Below are 25,245 nucleotides of genomic sequence, written 5' to 3'. Positions count from 1 at the left end.
TGGAAAGCAAAGGATTGAGCAAAGGCTGGGAAAATAAGTATCCGCAGAGAGGAAGCCAGCTTAGGAGGAGACAAAGCTCAGAGGGTCAGCAGGGCGATGCAGAGGACAGTGGAGGGTGGGGCCTGGGTGGCCACAACTGCCCTGCTCACCCCCTCGATGGAGGCAGGGCTGTAGGGCCAGTGCCCGGGGTCGGCGGGAGCTTGCACGTGGTGTCCTGGCACAGGCAGCTCTCAATATGCGTGTAGGTGTACTCCCGCGAGCCGCCGTGGGGACAGTCCAGCACCACCTTCCGCTGGCTCGTGCGCCCCTCCTTGCAGCAGGTGCACCTGTGGTCCAGGGCCTGGGCCTCGGCAGAGTACCTGGGGGAGGGCCACAGTGAGGGGCCACTCCCTCCTGGAGGGGGCAGCCTCCCCTTCCCCTCCCCCAACCCTGGGCACTCGTGGCCTGGGACTCACATGGCGAAGGTCCCGCATGACCCGGAGCAGTAGTTCATGGTCACCAACTTGCTGCAGCCGGCATGTGAAATTTCCTTGGTAACGGGGATGGTGGAGCAGGGGATCCTGGTCTCATTGCGAAGGATGCCTGGAGGCAAGGGAGGTGGAGGCTCTGAGGCGGGGTCTCCACACTTCAAGGGAGCCCACCAGGTCTCCCTCAGGGCTTCCTCTCCGTCCCCCAGTGCACCTCGCCTGGCCCTCAGGCGCCCTCTAGCGAGCTGGGCACCCCTGGTGATGCCCTCAAACTCCTCACTCTGCTGAGAGGGGCACAGAGGGGACAGGGCTCCCAGGGCACCATCCCCTCGTGCCTTCCTCCCCACAGGGCGGCCTGGGTTTAGCCCACCCACCAGGCCCTGCCTCGGACCCCGGGAGCAGCCCACCGAGCGTTCTGTACTCACACTTCCTTCAGCAGCCGTTGGGCATGAGCGTGACGGAGCCCTGGAGGAAATGAGGGTGAGCCTGCACCCCAGACCTTCCCCCAGCTGTGAGCACCCCCTCCAGCCACAGACATGGGAAGGGGCTGTTTCTGCAGAAGGGGCCCACGCCAGAGGCCACTGTCCCAGCACTGAGGCTTCAGACCCACGGTAAAATAGGGGACGCCCACTCCCCGGGCTCACTCACTGGGAGGCAGGCGCTGGCGTCAAATTCCGGGCAGGTGATGTTGGAGATGGACGAGATGAACTGGTTGTAGATTTTCATGCAGCTGAAGAAGGTGCAGTTGTTGGTGGGGTCCCTCTTTCTGTCCCCGGGATGTGGGGTAGAGGACAGCGTGGTGAGGACCCGCAGGAGGCCCACCCTCGGAGGCCCACCCAGAAAGACAGACTGGAAACACCTCGCAGGTGCCTGACCAGCCGGCCAAGTATGGATTCTTGGGCAGGAGGCCCAGCCTGCAGGCCCAGAGTCACTGGGCAGGTGACACCCAGGAAGGGCCCCGGGTCAGCCACCAGCCTGTAGTCCACAGACGCGTCCCCATCCTAAACCCCAAAACTCATGGAGGTGACCTTTTCTGGAAAAATGGTCTTTGCCGCTGTATTTAAGATGTCAATATGACATCATCCTGGACTACTGGAGGGGGCCCGCAATCCAATGACATAGAGAGACAGAGGTGAGGGTCATGTGAGGACAGGCAGAGACTAGAGTGATGCAGCCACAAGCCCAGGAAGGCCTGGAGCCCAGAAGCTGGAAGAGGCAAGAAGGACCCTCCCTTGGCCAGGGGGAGCACAGCCCTGCCCACACCTGGGCCTCAGACTCCAGTCTCCAGGATGGGGCGGGGTGGGGGTGGGGGAATCCTGCCTGTTGTTTCAGCCCCCAGTCTGTGGTCCCTTGTCACAGCCACCCAGGACAGTGGCACAGAGGACTCAGCCAGGGGCAGCGGGAGTTGTCCCAGGCCGTGCCCTCAGCCCCAGGCCAGCCCTGAGCAGGGCACTCGCGCACCTTCAGGATGTACTTCCCGCTGGGCTGGTTGACGATGCAGTGGGTCTGCTCACACTTCATGCAGCACTCCCCAGGGGCCTCCACAAGCTCGTAGCCCTACGAGACACAGGGTTCAGGTTGGCGAGGGAAAGAGGACAGGAGCTGTTGGGGCCAGAACACCGCTCCTGGAAGGAAGTGACAGGGTGGCAGCTGCTTACAGGGCTGCAGGACGTGCTGCAGGGCACGTGGGTGCAGGAGATGACGTTGAGCTGTGTGGTGCTGTTCCTGCTGCCGGTGCACACGCAGTCCTGGCACTTGGAGGAGTAAACTGGAGAGCCGGGCTGAGCGCACAGGGAGGGGCGAGTGAGGCTGGGCACCCTCCATGCCTCCCACCCGCCTCGGGGAGCGTGGCTCCCACCCTGGAGGGCTCTGACGGTGGCAGACAGGAGCTGGGTGCCCCGGGCCTGGGGCGCAGAGCACAGCCCCCGAGCAGGCTCTCACCAGCGCCATAGCTGGCCAGTGAGCCTGCCTAGGACCCCACTCCTCCTCCCCTACCTCCGCCTCCCCTTGGCCCAGCCCAGGGCTCACCTGGTACTCAGCATTCCCGACAACACATACATTCTTGGGCACTGGGGATAAAGAATGGGGACAGCAGTCAGACTGCCCTGCCGGGCACAAGGCCATGCACAGCCGGTATATGGGGCGGGAGCTCAGGGCCAGCGTTGGGGCATCAGACGTGCAGAATGAGGTCCCCCAGGAGGGAGCCACTTCACCCCAACTCCCCACTCAAGACACAGTCAGCCCCAGCCCCCTGGATCTCCTCCTGCCCTGGCCTCCGGGCCCCACTCACCACACGAGTAGAGGGGGCAGCACCTTCCGGGCACCATCTCACTCTTCAGCTCGAATCCTAGCGAACACACAGCGGGCTTCTCCCTGCACAGGCTGGCATTGCACTCTGAAGAGGGGAGGAAACACGGTAATGAGCATGGCTCCTTGAAGGCTGCACCGCCACCACCTGCGGTGCAGGGTCAGGACTTGGGCGTCTGCTGGTCACCTGCTTAGCCACCAGGTCCGAGCACAGCCTCCTCGTCCAATGCCCACTCTCAGCTGGACACACCCTGCGGCCGCTGCTCCCCAGCTCCCCAGGGAGGTGAAATCACTGTGGGGAACTTGTTCAGTGAATCTGGGGACCCTAGGAGGGGACAGGCGCCCAGGGACCCAGGCTCGGCTCCCCTCCCCCGGGCGTGGCCTTACTGCAGGAGGTGATGGTGCAGCAGGTGTCGTCGGGGTTGACCTCCGTGACCAGGTAGGTGCCGTCCTCCTTGCACTCAGGCAGGGGCTTCTGGCTGCACTTCCTGGGCTGGCAGACGATGCCTCTTCCACCCTCCAGGCAGACGCAGTCCTTACAGTCGAACTCAAAGCGCTCCCCAAACTGCAGGAGGAAGGAGGTGAGCAGGGAGAAGAGCAGGTGGCCTGGCCACGGGCCGGGGCTGCGGGAAAACCTGTGCCCTCCCACCTCTGAGCACACGGGGCAGGTTCTGGCCCAGGACAGAAGCCCTCATTCAGGGCCAGGCCACTAACATCTTGACCTTGACCTGCTCACCAGTGTTTGCCTACACCACATGGGCCTGGCTAGGGGCAGACACACCACAGGTGTCTACAGGGTTGGTGAAGCATGGAACTAAGGAATCAACCATGGGTGTAGACATGACAGTGCAGTGGCTAGGACATCATCTCGCTTCCAGATAGAGCATCGAATGAGCAATGGGTGAGTGTTGTGGATGGGTGGAGGATATGTTGATGGAGAGACGGATGGAAGGGTGGAGGGACAGAGAGATGGGGGGATGGATGGATGAAAGATGGAGGGACAGACAGATGGAGGGATGGAAGGATGGAGGGACAGACGAAGGAGGGATGGAAGGATGGAGGGACAGATGGATGGGTGGATGGATGGAAGGACGGACAGACAGATGGAGAGATGGAAGGATGGGTGGACAGACAGAGATGGAGGCATGGATGTATGGAAGGATGGACGGACAGACAGATGGAGGGATGGATAGAAGGATGAAGGGACAGACAGAAGCATGGAGGGATGGATAGATAGAAGAATGGAGGGATAGAGGGACAGATGGATGGGTGGATAGATGGACAGAGGGATGGACAGAGGGATGGAGGGATGGACAGACAGAGAGACGGGGGATGGAAGGATGGATGGAGGGACAGAAGGATGGAGGGATGGAGGGACAGACAGAGAGAGGGATGGATGGCTGGATGGATGGAGGTCTGAACAGAGGGGTGGAGGGATGGATGGAGGGACAGAAGAATGGAGGGATGGCTGGAGGTAGCGACAGGGGAACAGATGGATGGGTGGGTGCATATCGTGCTAGCTCAGCCTTCCAGGACTTAAATGCTTCATTACTCAGTCTTTGAGGCTCCCAGGTTCTCATGTCCGCCGCACCCCACCCATAAAATTCAGGATTTGTGGGAGAATCTCGCCCCAGCACCAAGGAGGAGGGCCGACCTTTCTGGGCACGTCATCAGGTCCCACATAGCCTAGGAGGAGAGAGGAAAGGAATCCTGTCAGCAGAGTCTCGGTGCCACAGGAGCCAGGCTCAGCCTCTTGGAGGCAGGAGGGAGGCACCGAGAGCAGGCAACGTACCGCAGAACTCCACGCAGACATCAAAGCCGGGGGCGTAACTGGTGGTGCCCTCGGGACAGAAGCAGCCTTCCACCAGGCCTGTGTCATTCCCCGGAGAGGAGCTGGAGGGGTGGGGGGCTTCGTGAGATGAGGCTGTGGACGGGCTGGGGAGCGGGCATGCTGGAGCACCATGCTCAGACAGGACTGCCCAGGGGCTAAGCCCACCGTCCCACACGTCTCCCAGCAACTGACCTGGACCCACAAGTGGGCTCCTCGGCAGGACCACAGGCCCGGTACTCCCTGTGAGACCGGCAAGTCACCGCTGCAGGAGGGAGGCAGCAGTCAGAGGGGCCGGAAATGTCAGAGGAGCCTATCCCCCTGCCCCCGACCAGTGACAGTCCAGCCCAGCCCCTCCCACAAAGGACCCACCCTCCCACACTGGCCAAGGGTGGCCAGCTGCCTGCTGCTGCCCGCCTTGGTCCCTGATGCTGTCCCAAACCGGGAGGCCGGTGCCCAGTGGTGCTTAGCAAGGCTGGCAGTCCGTCTAGTGCCCCGGCCACTCCAGCCAGCCCTCCTTCCCCACCCTAAGCCCAGCCTGTCTCCATGAGGGCCTGGCCGCCCTACACTGGTCTGGCATCAGGCTGGCACAGTGCCCTGCAGAGCCTGGACACCCCAGCCCTTCTTCAGGACCCTCGCCCAGGGGCTGGAGCAGGTGGGCACTTACGGCAGGCCCCCTGGGTGTGGTCCCGCCAGTCGATGCAGATGCCCTCGTGGGCACAGAGGGCCGCGTAGGTCTGCAGGCTGGCGCACTCCAGGCCTGAGTCGGGCACCAAGCAGCTGTCGAACACGCAGGCGTCATAGTAGTGCTGGGGGGGCACCAGGGCGTGGCAGTCGGCAAACAAGCTGTTGGGGAGGGGTGTGGGTAACACTTCAGCCAGTGCCACCAGGCTCTCTCACTGCCTGCCACCCAGCCCCTCTGCCTGGGCTGCTCTCCTGGAGCTCAGCCTGCATCCCACCAAGGGGGCCGGCACAGTGGCCCGAGGATGAGGCCGTGGGGCCGGGCTCTCAGAGATGGAGGCTCCACATCTAAATGACCACCAGGTCCCAGGATCCCACCTCCAGCAACCCTGGCGGAAGGCCACACAGCCTTGACTCGCATACCTCTGGGGACAAGGCACTCGCTCCCGTGGATGCCAGCTTAGAGGCCGCCCCCTCTCTGTCTACACCCCCATCTGCCTCCCTGGTTCAGCCCTGGATGCTAGCTGCGTCCTGGGTTGACTGATCTACCCCAGGTTTCAAGTTCAGACTTCCCTGCACCTCCCAGGAGGCAGGAGAGATTCAGGAATCAAAAGAGGCAGGGGGGTGTCTGACGAGGCAGCTCGGCCCCATAGGAATCAGGAGCTCGAGCCCTAAGGCCTTCACCTTTCAGCCCCACACCAGGCCCCCAGCCTCGTCTCCTCTGTGCAGACAGGGGTCCAGGCACAGACAGGCGAGGCTGCTCCCTGAGTCTCTGCAGCTCTCTAGTGACGAGGCCACAGACTGGCCGGGAGCAGGGTCACCTGTCCTTGATGAGCTCGCAGAGGGAAGAATCACAGTCCTTGGGTGTGGGGGTGCGGCTGCTGGCTGTCGTGGTGGCCGGGCGTGGGCTGGTGAAGCTGGAGTGGGGACAGTGCGGCTTGGAGGGGTCGTCCACCACCCACTGGTCAGCTGCGACCTCGCAGTTGGAGATGACCTCCCCACTGGGCAGCACACAGTCATCTGAGGTGGTGTTGGTGCACGTGCCTGGGTTGGCGAGAAGGGCCAGGTTGTCCAGCAGACCCGGTGAGCGCCTGGGACCCCTCCCCTCCTCCTGCCCAGGTCCTCTGGGGACCAGCTGGCCAGTGCCGAGGGCACAGACTAGACTAGACTCCTATTGGTGTCCCACAGGGGCAAAACCGGGATGACGGCCATGGGGCTCCAAGCAGAAGAGGAGGACCTCATCCAGGCTGGCAGGTGCCCACTCCCCGCTGGCCTCCCAGGGGCAAGGTGCAGGAGCCGCAGGGGGCAGGCGCTCACCACACTGGCCCTTGGTGCTGTTGCCAAACAGGCGGTAGGGCAGCCTGATGGAGAAGGAGAGGCCGTCGTAGGAGATGAGGGCGCCCAGCTCGGGGATGTCCACCACGTACTTGAAGCCCGACTCGTACACCTGCAGCCCGAACTTCTTGTAGGGCAGCGCCACGGACTGCTCGTTGACCTGCACCTGTGGCCGACACACCTGGGGTCAGAGGGCCAGCCGGGCAGAAGTTGCCCAATCCGTGGGAGGTCTGCCCTGCCCTGGCCGCCTGGACAAAGGAGCCTTGAGTGTCTGAGGGACGGGGCGGGTGGGCTGTGCCTTCAGAGAGCGCCTGGGACCACAGCACCCTCTTCATCACATGGCGTGATGGGGGTCCCACCCTTTCTCAATTCCTTTTCAGTGCACTGAGCAGACTTGTCCAGGCTGGTCCCAGGGGTGAGGACCCCAAGACTCTGAGCCCCATGCAGAGGGTGGGGCTTCCCCTATCATGGGAGCCAACCACTCCATGCAGTGTGTGCACCTGTGCTTGGGGAGGGGGCTTCTGCCACAGAGATGTGTGCTCAGGGTGGGCGGTGGGGGCACGAGAGGGGAGGTTGAGGGGTCACTGACGTCCCTGGTGGGCCTGTGAGTAGAGCCGCATGCGTCCCATGAGCACTGACCCCCTCCCAGCCCAGCTCTGGGGTTGCAGCCCAGTCCCCGCCAAGGGAGGGAGCCGTATGGATGCCCCGCCGTGGCCATGGGTCCTGCCAGCATACCTGCACCTTCAGGGGCAGCATCTGCACCGTCCTGAGCTGCACCTCCTGGCTCTCGTGGCGCACGATGAGTGTGCGGGGGCAGGACACTCGGTCGGTGACATCGCAGTGGTAGTTGTCGATGTAGACCCCGAAGTTGTCCACGGTGGGGTTGACCTCCTCCACCAGCACGTACGTGCAGTTGCCCTGGTAGCAGTAGTAGAGCCCGTCGAAGGTGGTGTAGTGCGGGTCCCCCCAGCCCGTGCAGTAGCCTGTGGAGGGAGCCCGGGTGAGCCGGGGGCAGAGGGAGGGGGACCCGGGGGGAGGGGACAGGATGCAGTCAGGAGCTCAGGGAGGGTGAGAAGAGCAGGGAGGAACCTAGGGACACGCAAAGTCTGGTCTGGGACAGGCGGGGCATCTGGGCCGGGGAGGATGGGGGTCAGCTTCGTCCGGCCCCCACAGGGCATCTCCCCACACAGCCCTCGGGGCCTGGCTTTGGAGCCAGAAGGTCCAGGTTCAATCTCCAGCTCTGCCCCTCTAACTGCGAAGGGGCCCGCGCTCCACCAGGCATGCCTCTCCCCCTGCCCAGGTCCCCTCGAGATGGGCAACGAGCAGGGCCGTGGGAAGTCCCTCTGGAGATGTGCCTGGCCCTCAGTGAGCTCAGCTGTCAAGGCCGTCACGTCCAACCTGGGGTCTGCACCAGAGGACCTCAGTCCACGCAGCCCCCGCCCACGGAAGGGAAGAGATGAGGAGGGTCCAGCCACAGCGCGGGCTTACAGTCGCACTCCCAGTGCCAGCAGCAGCCGTCGGGGTCCAGGACGCGCACGGGCGTGAGGTTGTTGGAGCAGGTGGGCCTGGGCGGGGGCTCGCACTCCACCTGCACGATCTCCACCGTGTTGTCGTGCTTGCAAGTGGCCATGGTGCAGTTGCAGAGCCACCACGTCTCGTTCTCCTGAGGGCGGGGAGGGCGCAGGGTCAGGGGGACAGGCCCCACCACCCGGCCCACACAGGACACTCTTGTGAGGCCCCGGGGTGAGCACCTAAGAGCCCTCCCCAGGAGGCTGGAGGCCAAGGGCTGCCCCATCAGGGAGGCGGCTTCAAGGCCACTGTGCTGCAGCAAGAGCACAGCACTGTGCTCCTTGTGGGTGAGACGGCGGGTGCCCCAGCAGACCCCACGTGGAAAGGCAGCTTGGAGCCTTGGCCTTACTGGGGATGGTGCGGGACATGGGGGACAGAGGCGTCTCGGGTGACCAGCAGGAAGGCAGCGCCTGGGGCATTGAAGGCCTGGACGGTGGGGACACTGCTGCCCATGGCCCACTGACCTTTCTGGGAGGATCAAAGTCAGGGCACCCAGAGGGCTTGGTGGTGGCTGGTGTGCTTGACATTGTGGACGGCGTGGGCGTTGGCGTGGGTGTGCTGGGCGTTGGGGTGGGGGTGGTTGGGCAGGACCAGTTGAAGAACTGTAAGGAGCAGTTCAGTGAGCAGTTCACAAAGTAGCAGGTGTCCCCATGCGTGCCGTTGTACACCACCTCGCCTGCAGGGGGAGAGACCAGTGCCTACGCCATCCAGGCAGGGCTGGCCGCCAGTGTGCACAGGCGGGTCCTCACCCAGGCCACCAGAGGGGAGCCCACCACCCCCTCTCCCCCGACTCATGGCTGCAGCAAGCTGTGGCTGGCCACAGAATCAGTTCTCCCCACGCAGCACCCAGCTTCCCTAGGAAGCTCCCGGTTTAGACCTGAAACCCGATTCCTACCCATGGAAAAGCACAGCCCAAAATTCCACCAGCCTCCACCACCTGAGAGTTGGAGGGAGCAGCCTGCGTACCTGGGCCATAGTACATGTCATTCAGAACACAGCAGACGAGCAGGGTGGAGGAGGCGACTGAGCCAGTGGTGATTTTGGTGCTCGGGGTGCTGAGTGGGGTCGGGGTAGGGGTGGGCACGCTGGTGGTCAAGGTGCTGGTGGTGTGTGGCGTGGTCGAGGTCAGAGTGGGCTTTCCCGTGGTGGTTGTTGAGACAGTCACAGGAGTGGATGTGGAGGGGTGTCCTGGGGTGGGCGAGGAGGGCCCGGTGGTGGTTCCACTGGTGGGGGTGGTCTTCAAGGAGGTGGGACCTGACGTCCGTGTGCCTGTAAGAATGGAGGTGACGGGTGAGGGCTGATGGCAACGGCTCATCATAGATGTGCAGCCGGACAGCTCCCTTGGGGTGAGGTACAAGGCATGGAAAGGCCCCACGTCCATTGCCCTGGCTCTCGGTCAGGGTGAGCAGGGCCACATGCACGGTGTGGGCAATGGGGAAGCCCACAGGGGAGGAGTGCCTGCCCCTGGGCAGCAGCAGTGCTCGCCCGCCTGGCCGGAGGGGTTGTCACAGGACACTGGCCCATCCGAGGACACTGACCAGCTGCCCTCTGAAGCCCCAGTGATGAGGCGCAGACAGAAGAGGAGGATGGAGGGAGGGTCTCCCGGGGCACCTGGTTGGCAGCCTCTGCCCCCCACCCAGCTCTGGCCCCACGTCCCTCAGTGGGCTCCACTGGGGTTGGTTTTATCTATGTTGCCCATCACACAGCTGCGGGCTAAGGGAGGTGGGCCGCAGGCAGCTGTCCTAAGAAAGGAGGTTTTGTGGGGCAAGTGGCGGCGTTTAGCTAAGCTGCCCATGCACTGGTGTTGGCCAGTGGCCCCCTGAACACTCTGTGGCCAGGTTCTGCTGGTAAGGGAGGCTCGCCAAGCCCACTGGAACCTTCCTGGAGACCCCTCTCACAAGGCAGGGCTGAGGGCACCAGCTTGGGTCCAAGGAGCTTCAACGCTACCCCGGCAGGAGAGTGAGCTCTCCGGGGTGAGGAGGAAGCAGGAGTGTGTGCCGTGGGGGTCTGTCTACCTGGAGTGGTGGTGCCAAGGCTTCTTGTTGCAGTGACCGTTGGTGTTGGGGGCCGTGGTGTGCTGGATGTCTCCCTGATTGTTGGGGTGGCGGTCAGAGGCGTGGTTGATTCCATGGAAGAGGGGGTGGTGGACGGAGATGTTAGAGGGGAGAAGGACTCAGACGGTTTTGGTGTGGTGGTCTCACTTGGGGGTACTGTGCCTGTAGGGGTAGGGGTCTCCGTGCTGGTAGCGAGGATGCTGGGTGTTGAGGTTGGGGTCTCAGTGGTGGTAGTAGTGGTGGTTGTTGTGGTCTCTGTGGTGGTGCGGATTGGGGTCGGGGTCTCTGTGGTGGTGATGGTAGGGGTTGAGGTTGGGATCTCATTGGTGGTGGGGATGGGGGTACTAGTACAGGTTGTGGTCTCTGTAGTGGTGGGGGGGTTGGGAGTCGTAGTCTTTTGGGTGGTGTGGATTGGTGTAGGGATCTCGGTGGTGGTGATGGTGGGCATTGTGGTCTCTGTGGTCATGGTGTTGGTGATGGTGGATGTCAGAGGTGTGATCTCTGTGGTGGTGGTGGTAATGGTGGGGGTCGGGGTTGTGGTCTCTGTGGTGGTGATAGTGGGTGTCGGAGTTGAGGTCTCTGTGCTGGTGGTGGTGGTAATGGTGGGGGTTGCCATTGAGGTCTCTGTGGTGGTTGTGGTGCGGGTGGGGGTTGGGATTGGGGTTGGGGTCTTTGTGATGGTGGTTGTGGTCTCTGTGGTGGTGATGGTGGTGGTGATAGTAGGGGTCAAGGTTGTGGTCTCTGTGGTGGTTGAGGGGTTGGGGGTCGTAGTCTTTGGGGTGGTGGGTGATGGTGTTGGGGTCTCTGTGGTCATGGTGTTGGTGGTGGTGCGGGTTGGGGTTGTGATCTCTGTGGTGGTGGTGGTGGTAGTAATGGTGGGGGTCGGGGTTGTGGTCTCTGTGGTGGTGATGGTGGGTATCGGAGTTGAGGTCTCTGTGCTGGTGGTGGTGGTAGTGGTGGGGGTTGCCGTTGAGGTCTCTGTGGTGGTGGTGGTAGTGATGGTGGGGGTTGGGGTTGAGGTCTCTGTGGTGCTGGGGGTAGATGTGGAGACACAGTACCCACAGCAGTAGACGTTGATCTCATAGTTGAGGCAGTAAGGCATGGGGATGACTCCTCCTGGCTTATGGTCTTCATTTTTGCACACCAGTCCAATTGAAGTGTCGCACACCATCGTTTGTCCAAGCTGTTCGATGGGAACGTTTGGAAACTTAGTAGCTCTGCAGGAGATGTCGGCTGCCCAGCCTCTTCCACAGACATCTCCAATGGGTTCAATGTCTCCACCTCGTTTCGTAAAGGTTGGTTTCCCAGAATCCAGCCAGCCAGTCCATTCACAGTCAGCCACACACGCAGTAGTGGTAACGGCCATGGACGTAATAGGCGTAGTGGTGGGAGTAGAGGTGGAAGACTCTGTGGAGGTGATGGTGGTGGCTGTCGTGGTGGGAGTCTCCATGGTGGGGCTCGTGGTGTGTTTTGTGGTCACTGTGGCTGTGGTGGGAATTGTGGTCTCTGTGGTCATGTTGTTGAGGGTCGGGTTTGTTGTCCCTGGGGTGGTGGTTGCTGTGGTCATGGTGGGGGTTCTGGTCTCTGTGACGGTGGTGCTGGGAGTTGGTGTTGGGGTCTCTAGCATGGGAGTGGTGGTGGGGGTGGTGGTCACTGTGGTCATGGTAGGGGTGGTTGATCCCGTGGTCCTGGTGGGGGTGGGGGTTGCAGTGGTCGTGGCAGAAGTGGTGGTCATGGTGGTTGTGGTGGTCATGGTGGGGGTGGTGGTCACAGTGGTCATGGTGCTGGGGGCAGGGGTTGTTGTCCCTGGGGTGGCGGTGATGATGATGGTGGTGGTGGTGGTGGCAGTGGTGGAGGGGACAGGGGTCGTGATGGTGGGTCTGGAGGAGGTTGAGGGTGGCAGGGTGGACCCAGAGATGTTGAAGTGCTGCACCACCGTCCCATTGAGGCCACATAGCTCCCAGTAGCAGAAGAAGCCATCCTGGGTGTAGTTGAGAATCTTTCCTGGGGGACAGGAGCGAGGCTGACGTCAACACTTTGGGAGCAAGACTCACAAGAACCCCCCAGCTTGTCCCAAAAAGAGAAAGGAGGGCTGTCCCCGGTCTCCGGCAAGCGGCAAACCAATGCCCCATCGGGATGCCTCTCCAGAACCCTAAGGGCCCCCATCAGGATGGAGAAGCTGGGTCACAGGAGGGCATTTGCCACAGGGAGCATCAGGATGTGAGCCCCAAGGGGCTGCTGCCCAGCAGGCAGCTCTGAGCCGGGAAGGGCCCCCGGGGTCCACGGGGTGGAGGAGGAGACTGAGTGCCCAGGGTCCAGGGACAGGGCAGCCACGGGATCTTCTGGGTGGGGCCTGGCCTGCTTCCTCGGGGGCAGCTGCAGAGGGCAGCTTACCTTCCTCGGGCTGGCAGATGACCTGCGAGGACTTGCTGCACATGCTGGAAGACAAGTGCCTCAGCTTCAGACCCCCAGAAAGGAGGAAAGTCACCTCTCCCCTGGGCCCTGCCCCCCTGTCACGCCCCTGCGGCCAGCCCCCTGGACCTGCTGAAGCCCGAGGCACTGTCCCAAAAACCCACCCCAGAGGAGCTGCCCATTCTAACTGTACAGAGTGGGGACAAGGCAAGGTAGGCAAAAACTGGACACAGAAGGGAGGCAGAGAAGGAAGGCCTGGCTCTCCCCGGGAAGGGGGCTGGTCCCAGTGCCCTGGCTCCTGTATGCCAGCTTGTGCGTGTGCATCCATGTGCAGGTGCACCCAGGGGTGTGCTTGTGCACCTGTGCATGTGTGAGAGTATGTGTGTTGTGTCCACTTCTGTGTACGTGAACACTTTCTGTGCCTGTGCATGGGTGCATGGATGTGAATGCTCGTGGGTGCATATGCACCTGTGCATGTGTGGCCGTGTCACAGGCGCATGCGTGTGAGCACATGTGTGTGTGCCTGTGTGTGTGCTGACCTCCCACACGTTCCCTACGATAAAAGCCTAGGTAACAAGACTGGCAGATGTCGTCCGTGGGAACAGACACTCCAGGTCGGTAGCGGGTGTCCTCGATATAGCAGCCACATTTGTCTCCTGTGACGCACTTCTTCAGATCCTCGTCATAGATGGGCCTCTCCTCGGGGCACCAGGGGTAGCAGCCTGGTGGGCAGAGGGCACGGGGCGTGGACCACAGTGGAGGACACCCTGACCACCAGACCCCACCCTTGGGCCCTACTCTAGCAGGTCCTTCTCTGCAGGATGTCCCTATAGAAAGGCCAGGGACTGGAAGGGCAAGAAACTGGATCCCCCCAGCTGGGCCCTGCACACTGCCACATGGCCAAAGTGACAGCTAGGTCCCATCCACCTGCTGATGGACAGCCAGGCCTTGCCCAGCCTCCAGGGTTGCAGGCTGCACCCTTCGCCCCTGACCTGACCTCCCTCCTATGAGGTAGGATGCTCCCTCCCCAGACCTTCAAGGCTCAGTCCTTCATGTCGCTGGTTCTCAGATCAAAGGCCCTGGAGTGGCCTCCCAGACCCACCTGTGAAAGCCCCCTCCCCCTTATCCTGCTCTGCAGGTCCCCATAGCACTCTCTGCTCCTGACAACACCCGGTGCCTGTTAACCTGCTTCCTTTCTGCCTCCCCCTGAGAGGGCGGGATCATAGCTCAGTCTCCAACCCACTGTGCAGTCAACAAAGACTCAGCAGAAGGTGAACCTGGCCCACCCTGGGTCTCAGGGTCCCCAGCCCCCACAGAGCCTCTCAGGGTGACCCCAAGGGTCTACAGGGGACACTGCCCTTTGGCCCCAGGCCAGCAGGGCAGGGCAGGCCACCGCTCCCCAGGAGGCCCCGCTCACCCTCGAGGTAGGACATGGAGATGCTGGAGTGGATGCCATTGATGGTCCTGCAGGTCTCGAAGCTGCGGTTCCCACAAGGCTCGTAGTGCCACTCACACTCGTGCGGGGGGTTGTAGTAGTCGCAGAATATGGCTGGGGAGGAGGGAAGTGAGGTCAGACTCAGCGAGTGCCAAGGCCGGGTTGGGGGGACGGCCTGCGAGGGGCCAGCTCCCTCCTGCCACCCCGCGCAGCACTGTAGAAGAACTCCTCTACTTTCACGACCACACATTACTAATTGTATTCTTAATTAGCTCTCTAGGCCCGGAGGGAGGACACTTTGATCCTTGGGTTGGGGGAGGTGGGGAGGGGACTACGTACACTGCATCCCTTGCAGGGGTAAGGAGCGCCACCCACCCCGCTGGCACCCAGTCCCAGGACGGGTGGACACTCACGGCACAGGTCTGGCGTCCTCCAGAACACACAGGCCCCCTCCTTGGTGCACTCCTGGGCATAGGTGGCCACGGCGGAGCAGAAGCACTCGCAGTCGCCACCCGAGTCGCAGGAGCACGAGTCATACACACAGGCCTCGTAGAAGGGCATGGGGTCCACCTAGGGAAGGAGCCACCATGTGCCCTGGGCCAGTGCTGCCCCCATGGGGCCAGGCCTCCCCCTGCGGCCAGAGGACCTCAGGACCACGAGGCCAGCCCCACTCCTGGGACAGGGGCGGTCACCCAGCACTAGCTTCCCAGGCCTCCAGTGGGGCTCACGGGTGAGGTCCAGACACGGTTGGCCAACTCTGGCCATGCAGACCCTCAGGACCCCAGGGTCTTCTGCTGTAAGACGGGCCGCCCTGCACCTGCTCCCTCGCCCCCACTGCCTGGAGCTGAGGACCGTCGGGTCTTAGGTGCTGTGTTCTTTCTCCCTCCTGGAAGGTACAGGAGGCTGGGGGTTCAGCCAGAGTTCTCAGAGGGAAAGCTGAACCTCTCGTCGTGGGTCCAAAGAACACGGAGGATGGTGCTGAAGCTGGAGGTGACGCAGCTGAGCCACACCCAGTGTGCGCACCAGGCAGGGAGATGTTGCCCACCCACAGCCAGTCCCGTGCCCGCCGCCCGTGCCCCCCGCCCCCCACCTTGCTGTGGCAGCCGCTGAAGACTGGGCTCTTGATGATGCTGCACTGCTTCTTGGCCCAGGAGCGGCGGTGCGGCTTCAGGGTGCACGGCTCGGGGGTGGCGCTCACATCCAGGCAGGTGGGGGCCTCCTTCCAGCTGTTCCCGAAATCCAGCTCGCTCTCCACCACCATGTGGTCCCGCGTGGTAAAGTCATTGTTGGAGCGCTGGTCGAAGTTCCCACATAGGCCGCACACAGTGCCCTGCGGAGACCAGCGAGCCAGGGGCTTCGTGAGGGGGCTCGAGGGAGGGAGGGGTACGGCCCCGCTGTGCCTGGGAGGCCCGGTGTGCGTGCAGGACCAGCCCTGCAGAGGCCTGGTGGGCAGGGGAGGCTGCGTACCTTGTAGGAGGGGGCCAGCTTGATGAAGATGGTGGTCCTCTTGTCCCAGATGACGATGATGCCGATGCTGGCCTCCACCACCAGGTACTGGCCCACCTCCCGCGTGGTGTAGGCCACATGGTGGCCCACGTCGCGCTGGATCACCACGCGGTGTTTGTCCTCCAGCTTCAGCTCTGTCCTCTGTGCCCAGGGGAGAGGCCCGGTCACTGGCCAGGTCCAAGGGTCCCCGAGGACCCTCACATCCCTGGGGACGGGCAGCACTCACCCCGATGAAGATCTTGATGGCCTTGGAGCAGGTGTCGCCCGTGGTGCCACACGGGACATTCTCGGTGATGATGCTGAAGGAGCCCAGCGAGGAGTTCTGGCCGCAGTAGTCCTGGGGTCCCACAGTGGGGTATGAGCCAGGCCAGCCAGGGCACAGGTACCCCTCTGGGAGCCCCACCCCAGCTGAGCCTCAGCCCCTCCTCTGTCAAGAGGGATAACCATGCCACATGAGGGACCTAACCCACCTCTAACACCCACACCCCCCATGCACTCAAGAGAGGGTCACAGGATGGGAGGCTGGAGGAAGGGCTGGCCCCTCACACCCGCAGGAGGCTTCACTGAGAGCAGCTCAGGGCCGGCAGAGCATGGACACGGGCGGGTGCAGGCCTTGGGGGTGCCCTTGCCTCACCTGAACGGCCACGTAGGAGCAGTTTCCATCAAAGTTGTAGTACTTTCCATCAAAGGTGATGTAGTGGCCGCTCCCATGGATGACACAGGTGCCGTGGCACACAGACTGGGTGCACGCCCAGCGTCCTCTCTGGCAGGTGCTGAGGAGAGCAGGAAAGGGGCCTGGAGGCGCCACAGGGCCCAGGGCCTCACAGCCCTGTTCAGAGGGTGGCTTGGGCGAGGCCAGGGCACAGTCCAGACACCTCCACAGGCAGCTCATGCACGATGCCTGCAAACCCGCACCAGCCCAGCAAGTGCCACCCCAGTGCCCCTCCCATTCTGGCCAGGGCCTTGCCCACCCAGTGGAGGTGCACATGGACCTGCAGGCCCCGGTTGGCCCCATGGGGAGCAACCCCGACCCTCTGCCTGGCCTCCAGGACACGCTCCAACTGGAGAGCAGCCGGGCCAGGCCACTCACCAGGTGTTGCAGTCCACCTTGATCTTGTCCCCGCGGGAGAAGAAGCCCTTGTTGTGCACACAGGGGCAGTCCTCCTCCACAACGAAGCCGCCTCGGCCGTCGTCGATCAGCCCTTCGGGGCACACGCAGCCACTCACACACTCTGTCTGGTACTGTGGGGTGGCCGCGGAGCGGGGTTCAGGCATTTGATGCCAGGCCCGGGATCTTGGCTGCCCTTGGCTGGCCCCGCCTCTGACAATGCAGACTCCTCTTGTGTCCCCCACCCCCACCCCCGCCTCCACCCCTTGACCCCTGATCCCTCTCTCTGGCCCACCCCTGGAGCCCCTCCACCTTGGGCACCTCCACCGCTGGGCAGGTCGACAGGTGAGTGCTGCCTGCCAGGGGCCCCTACACTGGCCCCTGTGACACCGGCAGGCTGAGCAGGGCCTCCAGGCTGACGCTAGGCCCCTGGGACAGGAGGGGTCAATGAGCCTCATGGGTCCTCAGGACTCAGCACAGGAACCTCAGGGTCAGTGCGGTAGCCTGGCTGCACCCTCCTCTCCACGGACACCCTGGATGCACCCTCCCCTCCACGGCGGTCCCAGCACGCACGTGGCCAGCAGCCAGCGTCTGGCAGCTGAGGGGGTGGGGGTTCCAGATGGTCAGTGCAGCCTGGTTGTTGCAGTCGATGTGGATCTTTGGGGCTTTGCAGGCTGCAGACAGAGCAGTCACCCAGCTCAGCTGAAGTTGGTGGCTGGCAGGCTCAGGCAGGAAGGAGAGGGGGTAGTGGGAGCAGGCTGAGGGACAGGGGGCAGGGGGCTGGGCTCGGGACATGTTCACTTACTCTTACGGATCAGCTTGACCTGAAGGCAGTGCAGCCTCCCGTTGCGGCACACGCTGCAGGGAGAGTAGGAGGTGAACGGGGCCCTTTGGGGACAGGCCCAGAGACTCTGTGGGGCGGGGTAGAGCCTGCATGACCCCCATGCCCTCCCTCCTTCCAGGCCCTAGCCCACTCACCACCGCTCCCCCTGCCTCAGGACCACCTCCCCCGCCTCCAGGTAGAGCCCTCGGTGGTAGCAGGAGCACTTAGCCAGGGGCACACAGCGGCCCTTCTCATCCAGGAAGGTGCAGTCGGGGCAGCCACAGCCGTCCACGGACACGAAGCTCTGGAGGCAGTGGGCGTCGGCCTCGGACAGCGAGCGGCAGGTCTGCTGGCAGGTGGTCAGGTTGTACAGGAAGATCTGCGAGTTGGGGCAGGAACCCACGTCCTTGTCTGCAGAGGGGCAGGGCCGGCATGAGGGCCGGGAGGGATGGCCCCAGCCACATCCCCGCAGGCATCCAGTGGAGCTGTCATCCTGGGGTCGCCCTGGCTGCACAGGTGCCCCACCACACATGCCTCCCTGTCTGCGCAAAGGGGCAGCGGCCACAGTTCGGACCCCTCCCCACTGGCAAGGAGCAGCCGTGAGCCAGTTTCCCACCTTCCTAGCAGAGGAAGCTGGAAGCCATGTCACCCACTGGCGGTGGACCGATCCCTCTCCCTGGACTCAGAGTGAGTTGCCACTGGGGACAGGAGCTGAACCGAAGGCCAAGCCCCAGCCCCCCGCCCTATAGAGAAGCCAGGACCCCCAAGCCCAGGAGGCCAGCACGGGACGGCACTCACTGCAGACGTTCTCCCGCCAGCCCCGCAGCGTGACGCCCTTGGCGGCACAGGCACGGGCGTAGGAGGACAGGGCGGCACACAGACACTCCTCGTTGTTCTGGCAGTTGCACGTGTCATATTTGCATCTCTGGGGGTAAACCGAGGCAGGGCAGTGAGGGAGGGAGCCAAGCTCAGGAATGCACACACGTGTGCAAGCACTCCCGGACGTGCATGACTACACTTGCACGCAAACATACACACACGTGAGCACGCTTAAACTCCCACTTCCACACGTACACACACCACACATGCCCCCACACATGTACACAAACATACATGTATGCACACTCACACGCGTGCTTACACACCTACACACACAGCAGCCCCTAGCGGGAGCCTCACAGGCAACTGGTCAGGCTCAGCCAGGCGCACTGGGCACACCTTCCTGTCACGGAGCAGAGAGGGGCTGGGGAGTGCAGGAGGGGGTCCCACCCACCTTGTAGTACTCGGCCGGGTCCACAACCGAGTGGCACCTGCCGAAGGGGGACTCCGTCTTCCTCAGCAGGGAGCACCAATGCTCGGCATAGTTGGCTGCAGAGGCCGGTCAGAACCTCAGGGGTGGCCCCTCCAGCAAGTGCCCTGAGTCTGGCTGCTTGGTGGCCCAGGCTGGAGCAGACACTGTCCCCACTGTGGACAGAGCCGGTCCCCCTCCAGGCCAACTCAGTGCAGGACAGTGCCCCGTGCAAGGCAGGGGCGCCCACCACCCACCCTCTCTGCCTCCTGGGATGCAAAAGGCAGCAAAGTGGGAGGGAGGGTATCCTGTCATGGCACCAGGCCAGTCCCTGGAGGAGGGCCACCATCCAGCCATTGGCAGGCCTGGCCCCTCTGCCAGGTCACTTGGTGGCCTGCCATCATGGGCCACCACAAACGGGGCATGTGGCAGAAAGCAGCAGGTGGGCCCTGAGTGGGGCAGGCCATCTCGCCTCCACCCACCCGTCACGTCCCACAGGGAACCCCATCTGCCTCACCACTCTCGATGTTGAGGGAGCAGGGGTCGTCCAGCCAGTCCAGCTTGTTATGGCAGCTCGACTGGGCCTTCCAGGTGTTGGCGAAGCTCGCCCCCGTGGCCTCCACCAGCCCGCCAGCCGTCTTGAAGTCATCGCCCTCCAGGCCATTGAAATTCCCACAGAGGCCTGAGGTGCCGAGGGACCAGGTTGGGAAGGGCCTGGCGCAGCAGGCCCCGCGTGGGGCTTTGTGGGGTGAGCAGGCGGGGCCACTCACCCTGCACGCGGCTCTGGGCAGCCTGGTGCAGCGTCAGGAAGAGCTGCATGACCGGCACCAGCTGGACCTGCAGCCTGAGGCCGAAGGCGGTGTTCACGATGAGGTGATGCGAGGACGGTTGGAAGATGGAGAAGCTCGCTGCCAGGTGGGGCGGGGAGGGGCAGTGAGGAGCGGAGAGGGGCCGCTCAGCAGGACTGCCCCGGGACCGCCACCTTCAGCAGGAGGGTCTGGTGCTGCAAGGGGACCGTCCCCCTCCCTACCCGGGCTCCTGAGCAGGACTCACCTGTCACACGGGGCAGGTTCACCTGCATCTCGTTCAGGAGCACAGTGCCATCCGACTTGAAGACCACCACCTGAGGGAAAGGCCAAGGGACGGTGGGGCTAAGGGCCATGGAGCCCCCAGAGGTGCCGGCAGGGCAGGGGCGGGGTACCCACGTTCTGCTTCTTGTCGGCCAGCAGCACCACCGTCTTCAGGGAGTTCTGCTTGTCCGAGGAGCCGCAGACGGCCAGCTCGCCCAGGAGGGCGTAGGAGTCATTGTGGTCGCTCTGTCGGGGGGGGGGGGGGGGGGATGCTGAGGGAGCAGTGGTGGGGAGAGCCAGCTCCCCATGCTCACCCACCTACCCGCCACGCCCACCTACCTTGGTCAGCACGTAGTAGCAGTCCCCGTGGAAGGTGTACCTCTTCCCGTCAAAGGTGGTGATGTGGGAGCCACCCTCCAGCGCACAGGACCCGGGGCATGGCCGGTCTTTGCACACCCAGCGGCCGGCATTGCACACGCTGCAGGCAGTGGGGCCCAGAGTCAGGCTCAGCTGCGTCCCCAAGGCCGCCAGGACCCCAGCCAAGATCCCCGGGACAATGCACAATGCCACCCCCAGCCCCGTCCCCCGGGACCCACCACTGCTCGCAGTCCTTGGTGATCTGCTGGCCGGGCGCGTACTTATGTCCCTGCAGCTTGCAGTGGCACTGGCTCACGGGGATGCAGCCGCCGCCCACAATGTCATCGTACACGGTGCCTGGGATAGCGCCGGGCGGGGCGTTACACTCGCTTGCCTCGGAAAGTGCCAGATTCCCCACAATGGGGTTGCCATTGCCGAAGCCACAGCCGTGGGACAGCCTCCGGAAGATGCCGGAATCCCCAAGGTGGGGCTGCCAGCCAGGCCTCCCTCCCACAAGCACCTCTGGTCCTTTGGGTGACACCATGGTCCCCACACAGTGTCTGGTCAGGGGCATGCCATGGGGGCCTGAGAGTCCGGCCCCGTCCTGGGGTCCTCCAGGCTCCGTGGGCCGGACAGGAGGAGGTCTGTCAAGGGGTGACAACCAGGAAGGTTCCTCCCCCCAGACTCCCAGAAGCCGTCATCGTGTGTGAATGAGGTGGGAACTTCAGCATTTGTGCCCTTTCTCCCTGTTCCTCGTCCCTCGATTTCAGTGGGGGCACCGTGCCTCGTTTCCTGTGCCATCACTGCCCCCCACCACCCGGCACCACCATCCCAGCATGGCTGTCCCCCTGGTGCAGCGGAAAACCCAAGGCCACTGGTCCCAGGGCCCCTCGGCAAGGGTGGGCCGCAACAGGGCAGTGCCCCACCCACCCCCGCACACCCACGGGTGCCGCAGCGCACACCTTCAGGGCAGAAACAGCCGTCCATGCGGTGCTCCTCACACAGGCTGCTGACCTCCAGGTGTGAGCAGGTGTCCATGCAGGGCGAGCCACTCTCCAGGTAAACCATGTTCCCAGGGCAACTCTTGGCTAGAAGGGCAGAGGACGGCCCCTGAGCCAGCACTCACACCAAGCGTGGAGGGCAGTGGGCATGGGAGCTGGAGGGACTGCGCCCGCTCGTGGGGTGCACCCAGGGGGCTCTAGGCTCTGGCCCCGGTGGTTTCTGCTACCCCCCCGCAAGGCCGAGGCTGCCTCCAGGTTGGGCACAGACGTGGCTCCTGATCCAGGGCACCAGGCTGCCCTGGCCAGGGCCGGCAAGTCCCCAGTATTCCCTCCCCATGGATTGGTGGATCAATGGTCCCCCACGTGCCCCTGGGTCCCCAGCCTCCTGACCCCGGTGTGCCGCGCTTACTACAGAGAGTGGCAGTCCTCCAGTTCCCGGGGCGCCCGCCGGCGTGTGAGCACTGGCAGGAGAACTCGGCCATGGTGCTGCAGATGCAGGAGGTATCCGAGGGGCACTGGCAGTGGTCCTGCACACAGGCCTGTACGTATGGCTCCAGCGGCACCAGGCCCAGGCAGTCCTCAAAGGCCGCCGCCGTCAGCAGCTTCTTGCACTCAGGGAGCTTGCAGTGAGATAGAGGCAGTGGGCGGGGGCTGCTCACACCCTCCTCCCTTCCACACCACCGGGGGTCCCAGCATAGAACAGGAGGCACAGGGCCCTCTTAGGAGAGGGGTGGGCACGGCTCCCATAGGATCCCCCCCCGGGAATGGCTCCTCCCCTGGGCAGGGGTCCCCGGCCAGCCACTCACGTGCTCAGAGCAGGACTCAGGGGTCTGCCCCTCCTCGGGGTCATCGCACACCACCTCGGGCTTGTTGATCTTCTGCATGTTCCCGAACTGAACAGCACCGAAGAGCATGCCTGGGTGGGGCACAGCCGGTCAGCGAGGGGCACCCGGGAGTCTGCACACACCTGCCGCCTAAGCCCCCAAGGAGGCTCTCACCATCAGACAGGAACTCAGAGTAGTTCTGCAGGCCATTGTAATCTCCACAGAGGCCACACGTGTGGTTCTGGAATTTACTGTCCAGTTCCAGCTGCCAGGGGAAGAGAGAGCAGGTGAGCGGCCATGGCCAGGCAGCACCCACAACTTGTTTGAAGGGAGTGGCAAGACGGCTGGGGTCAGCCAGGGGCTATCCTGGCATCACTGAGGACCAGGAGGAGATTGGGAGACAGGGAGGGCTGACCCACCACCCGAGCCCCCAAGGTGCCCTGCCAGAGTTGGCTGCATGGCCCCGCCTCTGCCGCCAGCCTTCTCCGCCAGCAGACAGAGGCTGCTCCACAATCACAGCCTGCCCTGCACCCCCCTCTTGGTGAGGATGGGACCACTGGCTCCCCTCTGCTCCCTCAGAGTCCCAGAGGCCCGATGGAGGCCACTCGGGCCCCAGGGCCCTGTGGCGCTGGGGCGGCACCCACCATGAGCGAGTCCTCCCGGTCCCACAAGAGGGTGAGGCCCCCACGGGAGTAGCCCTTGGTATAGGCGTCGTTCCTCTCGATGAGCAGCCCAGGGCTGTAGTGAGGGGTGCTGACCCTGGGGGGGCACCAGGGTCATGAGCCAGCCCACAGAGCCACCCAGCCAGGGCCAGGGGTCCCGCTGCCCAGAGGCCACTGAGGCTGTGCATCATGTGGGCAGGGATGGCCTGGCCTAAGCCTCTCAGCCAGCCCTGCCAGGCCAGCTTCCGCCCTGTGGTCACAAAAGGCCTTGTCCACTCTCTCAGGGGACTTCAGCAGTGGCCAGAGAGCCCCTCTCCACCTGTGCTGGCCGGGCTCCTTCACGGGGAGCTACACCCTGCCTGCCGGTTCTCCGTCTCTGCACCCCCTCCTCTGGGTCTGTCTTGGGCAGGAGCCCCACGACAGCCCTGAGAGTGGGGAGGGGTTACTCCATCCACCGCCCAGGGTGGGCCCTGGCTCTGTGCTCACCCCAAACTCTGCCACCGTGGGCCCTGTACCCACCCCCACCCTGAGACTGGGGCTGGCTACCAGGGCTGCAGCCTCTAAGGGAAACAAGATCCCCTGGCACAGGGAGAGGGCGGACCACGCAGGTGGGGAGCCGCCAGGCAGGAATGCACTTAGGCACCATTGTTCCTGACACAACGGGGAACGAAGGCTGGGGCAGGGGGCTGGGTGCTCCCACAGGCCCCACCCTGCATGGCCTCTGTACCTCTAGCCCGGCACAGCAGGGCACAGGGCCTCCTCCCCAGAGGCTGCCAGGCCAACCCCACCAGAATGGCCAACTGTCCCCCACGCATGCCCAGAGCCTGGTTGTCTCTGAGCGACGGGGCTGCGAGACTCGCAATAAAGCCCCTTCCTCAGTCCTTCGCCCATGGAGCTCATCAGTGTTTGCTAAATGAATCAGTGACCTGAACTGAAACCCCGGTGTTCTCCTTAGCCGTGTGCCGGGGTGGAGAGGGGCTTGTGGGGGCTGGCCAGGCTCATGTTTGCTCACAGGAGCCACGGGGCCCCCTTTCTAGGATGTGGGGGGACGCCACCCGACCACACTCACATGGCCCCGTTCAGCACAGCCAGCTCGGGGGTGAGGTAGACCATGTCGTCCTTGACGGTCAGCAGGATGTACTTGACCTGGGGGCGGCCGCCCTTGTGGCCCAGGACCCGCTTCAGGTGCACAGCAAACTCCTTGTAGGTGTCACGGCAGTCCGAGGCGAAGTTGTAGTCGCAGAGGCCGGGGAAGCGGAAGACGTCACCGTCGAAGGTCTTGTAGTGGAAGTCGCCCCAGGTGCTGCAGACGTTGTGGCCGTGGTTGCGCGTTCTGCCCTCTGGGGAATGGCAGGATGGAGCGTGAGCAGCCCAGGCCGCCCTCAGGCTCGTCCCCAGGCCCCAGCCCAGCCGCTGCCCTTAGGACCCTCCAGAGGCAGCTGAAGCGGCTCAGGTGGTCCTGCAGGAGGAGCTTCTGCTACACTGTGGTCACCTCGCCCAGGGGTCTCGGGCCCCTGAGAGGACATCTCCAGTGCTGCACCTTGTTCCCTGGCCTGGAGAGGCACATGGCCGTTGGCCCAGCAGGCAGTGGGGGCAGGGGTCTCTCGGGCTCCCTGAGTGCCCTGCCGGGCCCAGTGCCCTCCAGCCCCCTGTCACTGGCACACTCCATCCACTCGTCGCCCCACCCTGCCGCCCCTCATCCAGCAGAAGGGCAGTGCTGGACCCCTCCAAGGGTCTCCACCTCGTGTCCATCCAAACAAGCCCAGGGCCCCCCCGCGCCCCCCCCCCCCCCCCGCCGTGGCTTTCTCACACAGCCCTGTGGCACAGAGATGTCCCCATCCTACATTCTCAGTCGTCTCTGGCTGAAAGCACCCATCCAGCAGTCGGCCCAATGCCCTGATCTGCAGAAGGGGTCATCTTGGCCTTGTCTTCCCAGGCTCCATGGGACCTGCCTCCCGAACACCCATGGACAATGGCCCGGCTCAGGTGTTTCTACCTGGGATCGCCCCCTGGAAATACTCCAACCTGGTGCTCGCCATCAAAGGGATGAAGGGAGCCCAAGACCACCTGTCCTACCCTCCTAATCCTCCTTTCTTCTCTCCTCTCCTTCCTTCTTTCCCTCTTTCCCTCCTTCCCTCCCTCATTCTTTCCCTCTTCCTTTCCTCTTTATTCCCTTTCATCTTCCCTCCCTCCTTCCTTCCCTCTTTCCTTCTCTCCTTCCTTCCCTCCACCCAAAGTCAGCAGGGGTGGGGGCTGCAGGAAGCTGGACCCAGCCCATCTACCCCAGAAGATGCCAGGCTGCCCCAAAGCCTGGCACAGGAGGATCACCTCCCTTTCCCAGGAAGGACCGTCTGCTCTGGGCCGCCCCGGATGTCCTGTACCCTCAGGTCATGCTGCCCATAGTGCTGCCCGCTGCCCCTCACCTCTCCGCAGCTCCTCGCCCCTGGCCAAGGTCAGGGCCAGGCAGAGGGCCACTAGGCGGGCTAGTGGCAGCCCCATGGTGGCTCAGAGGCTGGTG

At 63.6% G+C, this 25,245-nt stretch overlaps 1 protein-coding gene across 1 annotated transcript; it reads right to left on the bottom strand.

The window, feature by feature from the left end:
- Positions 1–78: 78 nt before the first annotated feature.
- On the bottom strand, positions 79–25,245 carry LOC139040708 (mucin-2-like). The gene is given in 49 exon segments (XM_070487468.1): positions 79–359; positions 456–582; positions 893–932; positions 1,116–1,249; positions 1,931–2,024; positions 2,126–2,248; positions 2,496–2,536; positions 2,758–2,862; positions 3,162–3,339; positions 4,429–4,460; positions 4,567–4,667; positions 4,798–4,867; positions 5,270–5,448; positions 6,105–6,327; positions 6,601–6,784; positions 7,354–7,601; positions 8,107–8,281; positions 8,652–8,863; positions 9,154–9,456; positions 9,563–9,676; positions 10,389–11,053; positions 11,210–12,245; positions 12,636–12,680; positions 13,229–13,375; positions 14,071–14,202; positions 14,502–14,658; positions 15,179–15,418; positions 15,556–15,735; positions 15,821–15,931; positions 16,229–16,367; positions 16,685–16,836; positions 17,276–17,376; positions 17,508–17,560; positions 17,681–17,936; positions 18,324–18,450; positions 18,799–18,893; positions 19,334–19,495; positions 19,584–19,721; positions 19,867–19,936; positions 20,019–20,129; positions 20,223–20,361; positions 20,480–20,597; positions 21,203–21,328; positions 21,651–21,861; positions 22,048–22,157; positions 22,240–22,330; positions 22,710–22,824; positions 23,797–24,067; positions 25,151–25,245. Coding segments are annotated over 49 exon segments (8,271 nt in total). The 5' UTR covers positions 25,227–25,245; the 3' UTR covers positions 79–145.

This window comes from Equus asinus, chromosome 17 (assembly GCF_041296235.1).
Source record: "Equus asinus isolate D_3611 breed Donkey chromosome 17, EquAss-T2T_v2, whole genome shotgun sequence".
Classification (NCBI taxonomy): domain Eukaryota; kingdom Metazoa; phylum Chordata; class Mammalia; order Perissodactyla; family Equidae; genus Equus; species Equus asinus.
This window is presented reverse-complemented; position numbering and strand designations above follow the sequence as displayed.